Source organism: Arachis stenosperma, chromosome 10 (assembly GCF_014773155.1).
Source record: "Arachis stenosperma cultivar V10309 chromosome 10, arast.V10309.gnm1.PFL2, whole genome shotgun sequence".
NCBI lineage: Eukaryota > Viridiplantae > Streptophyta > Magnoliopsida > Fabales > Fabaceae > Arachis > Arachis stenosperma.
Genome location: NC_080386.1, coordinates 128,153,113 through 128,170,618, shown reverse-complemented (window position 1 = coordinate 128,170,618; position 17,506 = coordinate 128,153,113). Strand labels below are relative to the sequence as shown.

Genomic DNA, 17,506 nt, shown 5'->3' with positions numbered 1-17,506 from the left:
ACATATGTTGTCTGTAAAATAAGTATAAAAAAAATCGTCTTAGATAATGATCTCTTCTCCTTACCGCTAATTGTTTATGCGGATTTGACAATTTCATTAGGACTTGGCGTTAAAATTTTTAAAATAAAATATTGAAGTATTAAGTTACCAATGTGTTACGGCCCGGCCCAAAGACCCGACGAGTCGACTCTGGCCCGAGCTCCACCCGACCCGACTCCTCGCCCTCCAAACAACCCGGACACGTGTCCTGTACGACCCACACGCGGCAACAGCACAATGTCCTTGGGAATATGGGCCTGTCTTCACAAGGGGCCCACTACTGACATGTATATAAGGGGAAGATTGGCTCTCCCCCCGAGGTACGTCACATATCCACACAACTTTTCCCACTTGCACACTAGCTGACTTGAGCGTCGGAGTGTCTTTGCAGGTGGCACCCCCCCTCACCATCTCTCCAAGACAAGAGCTCGGCTACTCGGCAACCCGCAAACAGAGCGACCAAAGCTAAGGCGTCCTCACTCCCACACCTGTTTACCCGATCTGTCCGGAACCCGACAACCGAACATTGGCGCCGTCTGTGGGGACGCCTGCCTAAATGGAAGTCGCGCTAGGTCCCGGCGACCGAGCTCGAGCCGCCGGAGCGGAGGGGGCAGCCTCCGTCGCCTCGCAAAGGGGGGCGCGGAGATCTCCCCAACAACACACGAGAACACGACCATTCGGGGGAACGGGCGGCGACAGCGCCATAATAATGCAGGAGCTACGCCACAGAGTCCAAAACCTAGAACGACAGCTGGCTGACCGGGAACGGGATGGACAGTTTACCGACCCAAGCTACACCCCGTCTCCCGGGAGCGAGGAGGAGGACTCTCACAGAAGCCGCCCGCGACGTACATCCGCCTCCCGGACGGAAGCGGAGAGCACGCGGGAGGAATCACCCGTAAGAAGAAGACGAAATGACACAATCATCTATTCTCGCGGCAGAACAACCCGCCGAGCGGCAAGAGGTCGCGAAGACGGGGAAGGGAGATCTGACAGAACAAGACAACCTGTGATAATGGGCGTCACCCCGTTCCACCGATCCATCCTCGAGATCCGGTTGCCGAAACACTTCGACAAACCAACGGACATGAGGTATGACGGAACTCAGGACCCTCTGGAACACCTCACGGCCTTCGAGGCCAGGATGAACCTAGAGGGAGTAGGGGACGAAGTAAGATGCCGCGCCTTCCCGGTTACCCTAGCAGGACCAGCGATCAGATGGTTTAACGGCCTCCCTCAAAGTTCCATCTACAATTTCTCAGACATCAGCCGCGCATTCCTTGCCCAATTTACAACGCGGATAGCAAAGGCCAAGCACCCTATCAACCTTTTAGGGGTAACCCAGAGACAAGGAGAGCCGACCAGGAGGTACTTAGATCGGTTCAACGACGAATGTTTGGAAATCGACGGCTTAACCGACTCGGTGGCCAGTCTCTGCCTGACAAACGGCCTCCTCAATGAGAACTTCCGAAAATACCTTACCACGAAACCGGTTTGGACAATGCATGAAATCCAGACGGTGGCCAAGGAGTACATAAACGATGAGGAAGTCAGCCGAGTCGTGGCTGCCAATAAGCGGCAGTCCGGCCACAGCCAAGCTCGTCAGCCCGGTGGGGACGGTGAAAGAGCAAAAGATAAGGCCAGAGAGGAGGCATCAAACAAAGCACCCAGGCCGTTTCCTCGAGTCGGAAAGTTCACTAACTACACCCCACTCACTCTCCCCATCGTGGAAGTTTATCAGCAAATAGCTGAGAAGGGAATTCTTCCGAAGCCTCGACCACTTAAGGACCGTACGGGAGGAAACAAAAACCTTTATTGTGATTACCACAAGGGTTATGGCCATCAAACACAGGAGTGTTTTGACCTGAAGGATGCACTGGAACAAGCGATACGGGAGGGAAAGTTAGCAGCGTTCTCCCATCTCATCAGGGAGTCGAGAAGACGTTATCGCGATCAAGATGAGGAAGGCAAGACCCGTTCGGCCAAGCGGCGACAGGAACCCGAGGACAGAGACCACGGCCTCACTGTGATAAACGTGGTAACGGCAAAAAACGCTGCACCAAAATCCCGGTCGGCACACAAGAAAGACGCCAAGGTTCTGGCGATCTCATCCCCGCCGGTGCAAAGCTCTAAAAAACCTCCATCCATTTCGTTTAGCCCGGAGGACCAGTGGTTCAACGACGCCCCGGAAAATCCCCCCATGGTCATAACGGCCAGGGTGGGAACCGGCCTCGTCAAACGGATCCTTGTCGACACAGGAGCTGATTCAAACATCATGTTCCGCAACGTGTTCGACGCGCTAGGGCTAAAGGATACCGACCTGACGACTCACCAGCACGGGGTTATCGGGTTAGGCGACCACTTCATCAAACCGGACGGAGTCATATCCCTACCAATCTCGGTGGGGCAAATCCAAGGCCGAAGATCGGCGATGGCCGAGTTCGTAATCCTCCGAGATTCCACAGCCTACAACATCATCTTGGGAAGAAAAACAATCAACGATTTTGAAGCCATAATCAACACCAAGCTGCTAGTTATGAAGTTCGTTGCCGATGACGGATCCATAGGCACCATAAGGGGAGACCTCGAGGCGGCGGTCGCTTGTGACAACGCCAGTCTTTCCCTTCGAAAGAAGTCCAAGGAAGCATCCGGCGTGTTCCTAGCCGACCTTGATGCCAGAGTAGAAGACAAGCCGAGACCAGAACCAGAAGGGGACCTGGAGAAGTTTAGAATCGGTGACGAAGAGGAAAAGTTCACATTCGTCAACAAGAACCTCCCACATGAGCTGAAGGAACCTTTGATCGAAATGATAAGGGCCAACAAGGACTTGTTCGCCTGGACACCAGCCGACATGCCGGGCATAGATCCAAAAATCATCTCACATCATCTAGCCGTCAAGGCGGAAGCACGCCCAGTGGCTCAACGGAGGAGAAAGATGTCGGCGGAAAGAGCAGAGGAGGTAGCCAAGCAAACGGCAAGCCTCCTAGAAGCAGGCTTCGTACGGGAAGTGGACTACTCGACATGGCTCTCGAATGTGGTATTGGTGAGAAAACACAACGGCAAATGGAGAATGTGCGTGGACTACTCTGACCTTAACAAAGCATGCCCCAAAGATTGCTTCCCCCTTCCCAACATAGATGCACTCGTCGACGCCGCGGCGGGATACCGGTATCTAAGTTTCATGGACGCCTACTCCGGTTACAATCAGATACCGATGCACCGTCCCGACGAAGACAAGACGGCGTTCATAACGCCAGGAGGAACTTTTTGCTATAAGGTAATGCCATTCGGCTTGAAAAATGCGGGGGCGACATATCAAAGGCTGATGAACAGGATATTCCACGACCTCATAGGAAAAACAGTCGAAGTTTACGTGGACGATATCCTGGCAAAAACAACACGACTTGACGACCTCTTGAACGACCTGGCAAGTGTATTTGCGTCCCTCCGTCAACACGGTATGAGGCTGAACCCCCTCAAGTGTGCCTTCGCCATGGAAGCCGGCAAGTTCCTGGGATTTATGATAACTCAGAGAGGGGTAGAAGCTAACCCGGAGAAATGCCAGGCAATACTCCAGATGAAGAGCCCGGGTTGCATCAAGGACGTCCAGAGATTGGCAGGACGATTGACCTCACTATCCCGATTCCTCGGAGCTTCGGCGACAAAGGCCCTGCCATTCTTTAACCTCATGAAGAAAGGAATGGCGTTTGAGTGGACACCCGCATGTGAAGAAGCTTTTCAGCACTTCAAGGAAATCCTGGCGGCACCCCCCGTTCTCGGGAAGCCAAAGGACGGGGAACCACTATACCTATACCTCGCTATAACAAGCGAAGCCCTGGCCGCAGTTCTGGTACGGGAGGACGGGAAAGCTCAACAGCCAGTCTATTTCATAAGCAGGGCCCTGCAAGGGGCAGAATTAAGATATAGCAAGTTGGAAAAGCTAGCCTTAGCACTCCTAACTTCCTCGAGAAGGTTAAAACAGTACTTCCAAAGTCAACAAGTGGTCGTCAGAACGGACCAAGGGATCCGGCAAGTTCTCCAAAAACCCGATCTGGCGGGAAGGATGATGACTTGGTCCATCGAACTCTCCCAATATGATATACAGTACGAGCCCCGGCAAGCCATCAAGGCGCAGGCCATGGCGGATTTTTTAGGTGAAGTAACGGGAGACCCAAACGAAGACGTGGGTACACGGTGGAAGCTCCATGTGGACGGAGCCTCCAACCAGACCTTTGGAGGTGCCGGGATCATCCTAGAAAGCCCGATTGGGGTTGTATACGAACAGTCGGTCAGATTCGAGTTTCCCATCTCGAACAACCAGGCAGAATATGAAGCCCTTATAGGAGGCTTAACCCTAGCGGTAGAAGTCGGCGCGAGAAGACTGGAAATATGCAGTGACTCCCAAGTCGTCACTTCCCAAGTAAACGGTAGCTACCAAGCCAAAGACCCCTTGCTTCAGAAGTACCTGGAAAAGGTTAAAAGCTTGAGCCAAAAGTTCGAAGAGGTCACGGTCCACCACGTACCTAGAGAAAGGAACACACGGGCAGACCTCCTGTCGAAGTTAGCTAGCACTAAGCCGGGAGAAGGGAACCGATCTCTCATCCAAGGCATGACGAGAGAACCGGCAATCGCACTGCACGTAACAAGCCTAGGCTCTTCATGGCTAGACCCCATCACCGACTTCCTAGAACACGGCAAACTCCCCAATAATGAAAAGGACGCAGCAAAATTGAGAAGGGAAGCGGCCAAATACGCCGTCATCCAAGGACAGTTGTTCAGGAAAGGGCTCAACCAACCCCTACTGAAGTGCCTACACCCCGATCAGACGGACTACGTCTTAAGGGAAGTCCATGAGGGCTGCTGTGGGCACCACATCGGAGGCAAGGCCCTAGCGAGGAAACTAATCCGAGCCGGATACTACTGGCCGTCGATGATGGCAGACTCCAAAGAGTTCGTCAAAAAATGCGTAAAGTGCCAACAGAATGCCAACTTTGCAAGGGCGCCGGCCTCCGAGTTAAGCTTGCTGACGACTTCTCGACCATTCTCTCAATGGGGAGTCGACCTCTTAGGGCCTTTCCCAGTCGGCCCGGGGCAAGTCAAATACCTCATTGTTGCAATTGACTACTACACCAAATGGATAGAAGCCGAACCGCTAGCCAGCATATCCTCATCTAATTGCAGGAAGTTCATGTGGAGGCAGGTGATAACGCGATTCGGGATACCGGAAGTCGTCATCTCCGACAACGGCACGCAATTTACTGATAAGAAGTTCATGGAATTCCTCAACGGCCTGGGCATAAAGCAAAGGTTCTCTTCGGTAGAACACCCTCAGACGAACGGACAAGTGGAGTCCGCCAACAAGGTTATCCTTTCAGGACTAAAAAAGAGGTTGGACAACAAAAAGGGTGCTTGGGCCGACGAGCTAGCATCGGTCCTCTGGTCTTACCGGACAACCGAGCAATCCTCCACCAAGGAAACTCCTTTCCGACTAACGTACGGGGTGGATGCAGTAATACCCGTAGAGATCGGTGAACCGAGTCCGCGGTTGCTTTTGAAAGGAGTGGAGGAAACCGTGGAAAAGGACCTGATAGATGAAGCTCGGGCAATGGCCCATTTGACAGAAACGGCGCTGAAGCAAAGAATGGCTCTGCGCTACAACACCAAAGTGATCAAGAGAGAATTCGAGCCAAACGACCTCGTCTTGAGGCGAAATGATATCGGCCTACCGACCCCCGGAGAGGGCAAGCTAGCGGCAAACTGGGAAGGCCCCTACAGAGTCAAAAAGGTGATGGGAAAAGGAGCCTTTAAGTTAGAAAAGCTTGATGGCAAGGAGGTCCCGAGGACATGGAACGCGGACAACCTTAGAAGATTCTACTCCTAGAGGACGGAACGACATGCCGGCTAATCTAGCTAAATAGTTAATTTGTCATTTGAACTTTATAGTAGCTTTCAAGTCCTTTATGTGGTTACCGAATAAGATATACTTGTGCAAATTCTCCACCCTATTTTATCTCCACTTTTCAGATAAACCATCTCGTCATGACTGACGACGACCTGCGACCCGGGACTGATCACCCCGGGAGATCATCAACTACTGTTGTAACAAATAACTACACGAAAGGCCACGGGACCCCGGTATAAACGGCTACAAACCAAAAACGGTTAATAGGAACAATAACACGATCTGACGAATAAACGACAAACTATAAACCAAAACGGTTAGAAACGATAACGCGATCAGACGGATAAGAAAAGGTTTATCGCGATAACACGAGCAAGCGACCAAAAAAGGTCATTGTTCACAAGCCAAAATAAAAACGGCAAACATCGAATTGTTCACAAGCCAAAACGGCTAAAATCAAGATTATTTACAAGCCAAAACAAGACGGCTAAACAAGAACTTTAAAACGAAGGATTCATTTCTTGGGAACATCGACGACTTGGCCATCCTTAATGATTTTGCGAACGCCGATTGCCGATGTGTCGAACTCGGGAGCAATGACTTTGACCTGAGCCTTAAGAGCCTCTTCGGTCGCCAGGATTGCACCTTTCCCCTGCTTCAAGACATCTTTATACTTAGCTTTCCACGTTGCCAATTCGGCCTCCACGGCCTGCTTTTCCCTCTCCATTTCGGCCACCCGTTTCTGTGCCACGCCGACCTGACTCTCCAAAGTCATCTCGCGCTCGACAAGACGAGAAACCGTGGCGCCGGACTCTTTCAACTTCTCCTCAGCCGTGGCGGCTTTCTTCTCGGCAGCAGTAGCCTTTTTCTCTGCGGCGTCGAGTTTCTCATTTGATTGGGTCAACTGCTCCCGGAGAGTGTCAACTTCACTTTTTAGTTCATTATTCGCTTTCCCAGCAGATTCCAACCTCCTGCGGAGGGACTCCATCCCGGATAGCTCAAACTCTGCCTTCCGGGCTATCACGGCGCCGCGCAAGAGGGTACGGTACATCCACCTCGCTTGCCCGGCAAGGGAAGACTCCTGGAAGTGCTCCTCGGTACCGGGGATCAGCTGGGAATCAATAAAGTTCCCGGCGTCAAAGTTCCTCTCCATGACGGTAAGAGCTCCCTCGGGACTGGAGGACATCTTCCTCTTCCTCTTAAGCTTGGGGACCTCTTCCACCTCTTCATCATCGTCTGGATTAGGCACGGAGCCTCCAGTTCCAATCACCTCGCGGAAAGGGGAGGCGTGGACTGCTTTGCCGCCTTCAACCGCGGCACCCTGGGCCGAGGTGCCAATGTCGTCGGCAGCGGCCTTCTGCTCGGGAGTACCCTTATCTTCCGGAGGAGCAGCAGGCCCCTCAGAAGCGGGTTGCTCATCACCCTCCTCGTCATCACCGCCTAAAAAGGTTTGAAACAAGTCGGGAAGACCCGTCACCGACGCGGACATATCCACTGCAGGAAAGCAAAGAAGGTCGGTTAATCGCCACATAATATCAATAAAAGGAAAAAAGGCAAAGGGTAAAGTAAAAAGCTTCTCACAAATATAATTACGACCGGACTCCCGGTCACCCATGAGGAGGTGGGGATTTACTTGGTTCTTCCCAAAAACTGCCATCAACACCTCGGCAATCTGCTTATCCACTTTCGACATACTCCTATAGGTTACCTTGATAAAAGTATTGGACCCTGCCCCGAAACTCCAATAAGTCGGGATTAACCGTACCCCTTCCAAAGACAACCAAAAGGGATGACGACCTTTGACAGGGCGGACCTTAAAATATTTGTCCTTAAACCCATGGTAAGAATCTTCGAACAAACCGAAAATCTTCCGACCCTGGGCAGACCGGAAGGACATGAACCCTTTTTTGTGTTTTCCCTCCTTGGAAGGGTTTGTGAGGGTGAAGAAGAAGAGGTAAACATCCACGGACACCGGCAGTTCGAGATATTCACAGACCATCTCGAAACAGCAGATCGAGGCCCAACTGTTCGGATGCAACTGCGACGGTGACACGGAAATTCGATTCAAAAGCGCCATTTGAAAGGCTGAAAACGGAATACGAACTCCGACTTGAGTGAACATGGCTTTGTAGAACCAAATCCAGTCGGCGACCTGGCGGGGTTGGAAGTTGATTTCGTACAATCGCTCGTGAGGAGCCGGGACGAAAATATCGTAATTTGCCTCCTCGTCAGTCCCTCCACACAAGTATCCGGCTTGTCGGAACTCGGTGAGCTCCTCCTCGCCCATTTGGTTGGGCGAATCCTTCACATCGGAAACGACCCAAGCATAGGGATCGTACGCCGCGGGTTAACGGATGCCCGGGAAACCGTGCGAGCCATACCTACATGGGGGGACCATCCAGTCAGTCTAAGAGATCGGTTGCTCAGGCCGAATACAGACACTACCCCCCACGACTCCCCGACTAAGGCCAATCAAGACTAAAAATGGCGAAAAGAACAAGAAAAAACCTACCATGGAATGGTACTTTCCCCCCTAACACATCTACTCGCAACTAAAAGGCTACGCAGTAACATCAAAAAGCCAAACAGCAAACATGCAAAAATAATGCACAAAAGAGAGTGGGATTCGAAAGTTACCTGAATTAATGGAAGAACGACGGAGTAGTTGTTAAAGAAAGATGCGAAGGGAAAATCACGCAGTAGCACCGCAAAGAAGTGTTGAGATTTGGGGACAACAAGAGAGCGGAGAAGAGGAAGGCACAAAAGAAAGAGAAAAGTGCTCAAACTGCCCCGTTTAAAAACTGTCCCAGGAAGCGCGAAACGACTGGGGGCAAAATGGTCTTTTCAACAAGGGTTTTTCACCCCATTATGAGCATTTAATGCTCGGCACGGGGAACGATGCGACGAAACGGTTGTTGGCGCAACCAAAGGACACGCACGCAGAAGGCACGTCCTTATCACGAGCGGCCGACCAGACAGCCCCAGGTAAGAGACAAGACGACACGCCATTGGTAGCTTCCACGGCTACCATTGGCGCGTGGGGGGCCCTGTTACGGCCCGGCCCAAAGACCCGACGGGTCGACCCTGGCCCGAGCTCCACCCGACCCGACTCCTCGCCCTCCAAACAACCCGGACACGTGTCCTGTACGACCCACACGCGGCAACAGCACAATGTCCTTGGGAATATGGGCCTGTCTTCACAAGGGGCCCACTACTGACATGTATATAAGGGGAAGATTGGCTCTCCCCCCGAGGTACGTCACATATCCACACAACTTTTCCCACTTGCACACTAGCTGACTTGAGCGTCGGAGTGTCTTTGCAGGTGGCACCCCCCTCACCATCTCTCCAAGACAAGAGCTCGGCTACTCGGCAACCCGCAAACAGAGCGACCAAAGCTAAGGTGTCCTCACTCCCACACCTGTTTACCCGATCTGTCCGGAACCCGACAACCGAACACAATGTATTAGTAAATTAGAACTATAAAAGTCTTCCTACTCCTAAATGAGAAATTCTCGTCCTGTAATTTTTAATATTTGTGTTTTAATTTAACCAATACAAACATTAAATTATTTTTAATAAATAAATTTTTTAAAATATAAATACAAATTATATTAATTTATGTTTATAAATTTTAATAAATATAAATTATATATATTTTTATATATAATATTTTTGTAAATATAAATATAAATTATTGCTAATCATGTAGAATTGTTCATCTGAATTATGATAACAAATGACAATACAATAAAAAATAATCAAGTTAAAACTCTCAAATTAGTTATATAAAATAACACATGTAGGTATATGCATAATAATTACTTTAGTAACTGAATTTTGATATACACATTATTTTTGAATAAGTAAATAGCATAAAATAAGGGCTAATATTTTTATATATAAAAAAAAATATTGATATTTTTGTTAGAAATAAAATTATTTGGTATAATTATAGGATTGTAGATTTTATAGATGAAAAGTTAACACATAAATACATATTGAACATGTGATAATATTCTAATCAATACGTAAAAACCGTATTGTAACACGTGGGATGTGTTGAATAATTTCTACGATATTATAATAAACTTTAAATGTCAATATTCATCCAATATACTATTTCTACATATTAAAAATAATTTCTATAAAATAAGAGTAATGAAAATAAAGAGTAACAGGCGAGGGACGGCGGCTTGGCAGGATACAGCAAGCCTCCTTCACAAAAGTCACAAATTACGCATGACCAGTGCGACTATTTTAATGAAATCTCCAGCGTCCACGTCAGCTCCCTGAACTTCTTGAATGCCGTTGGATCAAGTACACGCGTTTTGAAGCATTCCTTAACAGAAAATACCGGTAACTCGCACTCTCTCCCTCTTCTTCTCTTCTTCTCTTCTTTCTTGCCAATTTCATTTCATAAACAGTTAAACACGACCTTTTCCATATTCACACACATATTACTAATAATAATAATAATAAAAAATATTCATGGAGACTCTTCCACACACAATTTTGCTCCATTGGACTCTGTCGCCCAATGAAACCTTCCTCTCTCTCTCTCCACTTCAAAAACCTTGCTTCTTTCCTTGTTCTCAGCATTGTACTGCACAATACTTGAAAGAGAATTAGCTTATCAGAAATGGGAAACAATTGTGTTGGATCCAGAGACTCCAAGGAAGGACTATTCTCCTTCTCCTATGTTGCTTCCACTCCATTCTGGTGGTCTAATCCAACAACCGCAATAATAGAACCTCCTTCATGCACACAACCTGTTCAACAAAATGCTCCACAGCCCATCAAGATTGATGCTCATCATCAACACTATTACAAACAAGAGGAGGATAAGCAGCAATCTAGGCAAGTAGTAGTTAGACCAGAAGAGACACCAAAAGCAAAACTTCAAAGTACTAAGAGGTCTGCAAGTGCAGGGCTTCGAGCAGACTCGGTTCTGCCCAGACAAACCGGCCACATTAAAGAGTACTTTCATTTGGGAGCTGAGCTTGGGCATGGACAATATGGAACAACTTTTCTTTGTGTAGAGAAGGCTACTGGAATCAAGTATGCATGCAAGTCCATTGCAAAAGTGAAGTTGCTTACAGATGATGATGTGGATGATGTGAGGAGGGAGATTCAGATAATGCATCACTTGGCGGGAAGCCCCAATGTGGTCTCCATCAAAGGGGCTTACGAGGATGCCATTGCGGTTCATGTTGTCATGGAGTTGTGTGCAGGGGGTGAGCTCTTTGATAGGATTGTGGAAAGGGGCCATTACACGGAAAAGAAGGCGGCAAAGCTTGTCAGGACTATTGTCAGTGTTGTGGAGGCTTGCCACTCCCTTGGAGTTATGCATCGTGACCTTAAGCCAGAGAATTTCCTTTTTCTTGATGTCCATGAAGATTCCACCCTCAAGGCAATAGATTTTGGAATGTCTGCTTTTTTCAAACCAGGTATTTCCAAATGTGTCCTTTCTCTTCCCCATTGTTCTACTTCTATTAGCCTGTGTTTGGTAACTATTCCAAACACAACCTTATAGCTTTTATTATCTCTAGTTATTTTGCTTTCCCGTTCTAATACAATTTCCTTTGTAAGTGAAATTGTTAAGCCACACTGACTGAATAACAGATTAATAGGTCTTTCTGGACTAGGCTAATGCCTGTTTGCACATACTATTGATGATTTAGCTCGTGTTTGCTGCAAGGAATTACATAGCTATAGTTTACTCCCTTGTGCAGGAATCATTTTAGAGAAATATTAGAGGGCCAACACTTTTTATCAATATTATTAGCCAACACTTTGGCCAACGACACCTTATTTTTATACTATTAGAATTTAGAGTTTAGATTTAGTTTTTAGTGTTTAGAGTTTGCCAAGTGTTGACAAAAAAATGATAAGTTTTGTTGGTAGCATTGCTCATAATTTTGTGTCTTATTAACTAATGATGTGAATCATATTTGTTGTAATAATATGTGATTCATGAAACAGGCATAGCATTCCTGAAGAATGAAATTCTTCTTAATCTAGAATCTAGATGCATTGCATGCTAAATATAATTAGTTTGTGTTCTGTGTTTGCCATTGCTAAAATCTTCTGCATTGTTTTACTCGTTTTTGTTATTTGCAATTATCACTAACACACTTTGTTAACAGGAGACAAATTCACCGATGTGGTAGGAAGTCCTTACTATATTGCACCCGAAGTTCTGTGTAAGCATTATGGCCCAGAAGCAGATGTTTGGAGTGCTGGTGTGATGCTATACATTCTCTTATGTGGATTCCCTCCATTTTGGGGCGGTAAGAGTTCTTAAGATACTTTGTCCTTGACGATCCTATCAATTTACTTCATTTTGTATTTACTTGGTTTCACTTCATTCCTTCATAACAGAATCAGAGCAAGAGATATTTCACGAGGTTTTGAATGGTGATCTTGATTTCTCTTCTGATCCTTGGTCGAGTATCTCTGAAAGTGCAAAAGACTTGGTGAGGAGCATGCTTGTTAGAGATCCAAGAAAACGGATTACAGCTCATGAAGTTCTTTGTAAGTTTCCTCTTATCCCATTGAGAGACAACTACAAGTGAAACAGGAACTGCTATTACTAATTAGGCACTAAAACATTTGACCCGCATAGGTACCACATTTAACATGTGATTTTCATATATGCAAAGATTTTGGAAGAGATACTTGTATTGTCACACTCTTGACTTGTGAGAAGAGAACTAACTGATTGAGGTTTTCCTACCATCTTATGAATGATAAAGAATGTTCCGATTTTGTGCAGGTCACCCTTGGATTCAAGAAAATGGAGTTGCTCCAGACAAGCCTTTAGATTCTACGGTTTTGAGTCGCCTGAAGCAGTTTTCTGCAATGAACAAGCTCAAGAAAATGGCTCTCAGAGTAATTACATTTTTCCTCTTTTACAATTCTGTCCTATGACCGTGAGAATGATAAATTAATAACCGTTAATACTGTTAAATATTGAATTTTATTTGCACAGTTGAACATTTCAATTGTCAGTACCTTAATACAAATGGAACTGTCAAATTGTGCTCATGTATAACATTTTCCATGTTATTCTCTGTAGATTATTGCAGAGAATCTCTCTGAAGAAGAAATTTCAGGATTGAAAGAAATATTCCAGATGATAGACACGGACAACAGTGGTCAAATAACTTTTGAAGAATTCAAGGTTGGACTGAGAACGTTTGGTGCTAATCTCAGCGAATCAGAAATTTTCGATCTAATGCAAGCTGTAAGTACTACTTCACAGTTCATCAATTTCTTTGTTGGTCAAACATCTTATCCTATCAGAATATTTGGATTGATAACATTGAGTTTAGTTTTTAGTATTGTATTATTTAACCATTTTTCTGAATTTTGTTTCTGGATTGCAGGCAGATGTTGATAACAGTGGCACAATTGAGTATGGGGAATTCATAGCTGCAACTATGCATTTAAACAAAGTCAAAAGAGAAGATCATTTGGTCACAGCTTTCTCATACTTTGATAAAGATGGAAGTGGCTACATCACTCAAGATGAGCTTCAACAAGCTTGTGAAGAATTTGGCATGGAGGATGTCAGCTTGGATGAAATCATCCGAGAAGCTGATCAGAATAACGTCAGTACATTCTACTCATAAACTCAAGCTTTGCATCTGATAAATCCTCATCCATTTTCTTGCATTAAGCAAATAGATAACAATGCATGGTAGTGAACTTCACTGAACTTTTCTTCAATCGAAATAAACTACCGGTGGACATTAGAATAAATAGATATATCATTCTAGTTATGGGAACTTCTTAACAAAATCTTATATTTTCTTATATCCATCCATCTTGAACCTAGAATTGAACATTTTATCATTGTTTTAAGTGATGATTTGGACTATAGGTACTCCTTAAAACAACATCCCAAACCATGTTTCCTCTGTTGTCCTGATTTTGAATTCTCATGAAATGTGTTAGGTCATATGTGGTTTTCATACTTCAAGTTAGATGTCAAACTTAATGTATGCTTATGCAATACTGAAACTCGAATTCTTTCATCTCTTACAATTTTGTTGTGTTCATGTTGTGCTCTTTCAGGATGGCAGAATAGACTACAATGAATTTGTTGCAATGATGCAGAGAGGAGATACAGATTTAGGAAAGACTGGTGTAAAAGGTAGCTCTAGTTTTAGAATTGGATTTAGGGAAGCACTTTCAGTATGTTGACAAAAAAAAAAATAGGCCATTTTTTCTTTTTCTTTTGTTAACTTAGCATTTAACATTCACCACTCTCCAGTGAATTTAATTTCTCCTGCAATTGTAAAGCTTAGTCTGTAAAAATTTTGATAGGTTTTCATGTGGGATTTACCATGTAAATGCAAATCATAAGAGTAAAATTTGATTTTGGCAATTTGATTTTGGTTTTTTGACTTGGTGACAATTGTATTTCATTCAGCCACACAAGCACACTTATTTATAATTAGATGTGCTAAATGTCACAAAATATCACTACAAAGAACCAAAAATAAAAAATTCTAATCTGAATTTCGCTGCAATTTAGCAGTTACGATTAAAGTCTAAAATTTGGTTATATTTTATTTAGAACCAAAAACAATTTGAAGTGGAAAAACAAAGGCTGCTAACTTTCCAAATCCACATATTTATACATGATCTTAAATTTCCTCACTCTCAAGGAAGTGTCCATGTTCATGTCCGTGCATCAGAGATATAGACACAATAGTAAATGTATATCATTTATTTATTGAAACACAAAATTTTAATAAACACCATTATACATAAATGTACATAAAATATATGTATTTAGTGTATTTTCTTTAAATCGTAATACTGACAACAATTCATAGGACACATCTAATTATTTTTTAGAATTTCAATTTTATCTTTTACTCTAACCCTCATAATTCTTCCTCTTCTTATGCAATTCATTCCACTTTCCTACTTCCCTTCTACCTCTGCCTTCTCCTTCTATCATTATCGCTGCCACCATTACCGGCGTCGCCACTGCCTCCCTCCTTTGTTCGCCTCTCCTCTTCTCTTCTGCCTTCTCTCTCTCTTCCTCCACCGCCGCCACCCCCGTCTCCTTCTCAAAGTTATTGTCGTCACCATCACCGTTGTGTCTTCGGCCGCCTCTCTTCCTCCTTAGCTTGCGTCGACACCTCCCTCACCTCGCTTCCAAATCTACATTCGTCGTTGCCCTCTTCACTTGTGGTTTCCTGCGCTGCCCTCCACCCTCAACGTCGTCGTATCGCCTCCAGATATGCGTTAGCCCGCCTCTCTTCTCCGTCACTCGTGCCGATGCCTTTGTTGTCTCGCCTCGCCTCTAGATCTATCTTCACCCGTTGACCTCTTCTTGTATTTTTTTTTTCAAAAATGCTAGATGTCCAAGTGTTTTCATTAATCAAGTTAACCAAGTTATTAAAAATTTAAACTTCAGTCACACACCCTTCTCCTTCTCCTTCTCCTTCTCCAACGTCATCATTGTCGCTGCCGCCATCACCATCACCACCACCACCAGTCCACTGTCACCACCACCATCGTCGTCACTGCTGCTGCTGTCACTGTTGTCATCCACCGTCACCACCATCGTCGCTTCTTCTTCTTTTTCAACGACTTGTTGTTATTTAATTTCTTCTTCTTTGTGAATTTGATGCATCTTTTTTTTTTAGTGAAATTGAAAAAGTATGAATGCCTTTTATATTATTATTCTATGCTCAATATTTGTGTGGTATAGTTTTGAATTTGTATACTATGTTGAACAAAAATGTGTGTTATACTTAAATATTTGTGTGTTGTAATAAACCAAAATTTGTTTAATGATTTCTGACAAATTAGTGTGAGCTATCAGACTATTAACTTTAATTACATGAGTTGTTTTTCTATACTCGATATTTGTGTGCTATTGTATATTCTTTTATTTTTTTTCTTGATTATGGTTATTTGTGCTATTGTATATTCTTTTATTTTTTTTTCTTGATTATGGTTATTTATGATGATCTTAGTTTTCTTTAATTGAGTTGTTTGAAATATTAGTGTTATTCTGTGATTCTGTTTTTGTGTCATATGTGCGAATTTGTGTGCTATATGCTAAACAAAAATGTGTGCTACGTTTAAATATTTATGTACTATAATAAACCATAAATTATTTAATGATATTTGCCAAATTAGTGTGAGCTACCAAACTATTAGCTTTAATTACTTGTGTGCTGTGAAAATAAAGGGATGTGTGTTGTTTCACTTTGTTTAATTTTCATTATTTGTAATGTTGATAGACAACTACAAGAAAAACGAAGTGATTACTAAACTTTTCAAGAGCCATTGCATTTAAAGTTAATTTGGACCTCTTGCATCTAAGTACAACATTCCATGACCACAGAGAAAATATGTTGGGTGCACTCACAGATTATCGTGTCGCACTCTCTGTAGACCTTAATCATAACCACAAAAAAATGTTGGAAGCACATCCGAGTTAATAGTCATGAGCCATAATGACATACTTAAAAAGAGTGTTAATAGCACCTTTTTATGTGTGTATTTTTTTTCTTTTTGTGAAATAGAACCTGTAATGTAACATTGGCTTGTAATAAATGGTGATCGATTTACACACCAGGAAGAAAAAGAGAAAAAAATAAATGTATAACAGAACTCAATAAAAGAATATATGCATAAATTTTGATGTAGCAAAAATTTGTGCGTTATGCTTCGAAAATATATGTGCTATGTGCAATAATTTGTGTGCTATATGAATGGCGATTGATTTATATACCATGAAAAAAAAAGAGAAAAAATAAATGTGTAAAAGAACTCAATAAAAGAATACGCACTTAAATTTTTGTGCTGCAAAAATTTGTGTGTTGTGTGCTGTGTGCCTGTGTTTCAAAAATTTGTGTGCTATGGTTCAAAAATTCGTGTGTTATGTACAAAAATTTGTGTGGTATATCAATAAATTTGTGTTATGTATAAATTTGTTTGCTATACTTTGAAATTTGTGTGTTACAAAAAGTGTAGAAAGGCTTGTACATGTAGTGCAAACTCTTTGAATTGTGTGCTAGAAAAGCAGGGAGCACTGTCACGCATTTCATTTTAAGAGTATTTTTTACGTAGTTTGGCCAACTTGATTAGACTTGATTGTCAAAATGACTTGTACATATAACATTACTATTTTTTTTTTCATAATTCTTTCTATATTTTGTTAAAGTTTTTTTTTTTTGAATCTCTATTTCAAACTTTTATATATAAAAAATTATTGATTTGATTATTGGATTAGAGATTGTGATGATAATTCATAATTATTTGGATTAAAGTTAAGAAATTGATGGCAGTGATGGTGGAAAGTAATGTTAGTAGTAGTGTTAGAATAAATACAACATATAAATAATGTTTATTTTGGGTAAATAGTTTAATTAAGTTCTTTTTGAAAAAAGAACTTAAACGATAAATATTTATATTAAAAATAGTTTATAAATAAGTTATTTTATATTTGATTTTTTAGTTTTGAAAGTGCTTATTTTAAAAGAACAGTAATAAAAAAAATTATAAAGAGAGAAATTATTTTTTTAATTT

General features: G+C 43.4%; 1 protein-coding gene across 1 annotated transcript; it reads left to right on the top strand.

The window, feature by feature from the left end:
- The first annotated feature begins 10,331 nt into the window (after positions 1–10,331).
- Positions 10,332–14,193, top strand: LOC130957906 (calcium-dependent protein kinase 26-like). Its single transcript, XM_057884751.1, has 7 exons — positions 10,332–11,391; positions 12,091–12,234; positions 12,326–12,478; positions 12,720–12,835; positions 13,023–13,190; positions 13,333–13,557; positions 14,024–14,193. The coding sequence occupies exons 1-7, from the start codon at positions 10,584–10,586 to the stop codon at positions 14,150–14,152; spliced, it is 1,743 nt and encodes a 580-aa protein (XP_057740734.1). The 5' UTR covers positions 10,332–10,583; the 3' UTR covers positions 14,153–14,193.
- The last annotated feature ends 3,313 nt before the right edge of the window (positions 14,194–17,506 follow it).

Bases quoted from the DNA above. Each gene is read 5' to 3' on its own strand.
- LOC130957906 (XM_057884751.1), top strand. From the start codon at position 10,584: ATGGGAAACAATTGTGTTGGATCCAGAGACTCCAAGGAAGGACTATTC. The intron at 12,479-12,719 runs GTAAGTTTCCTC...GATTTTGTGCAG, and splicing joins TACAGCTCATGAAGTTCTTT to GTCACCCTTGGATTCAAGAA. The intron at 12,836-13,022 runs GTAATTACATTT...TATTCTCTGTAG, and splicing joins TCAAGAAAATGGCTCTCAGA to ATTATTGCAGAGAATCTCTC.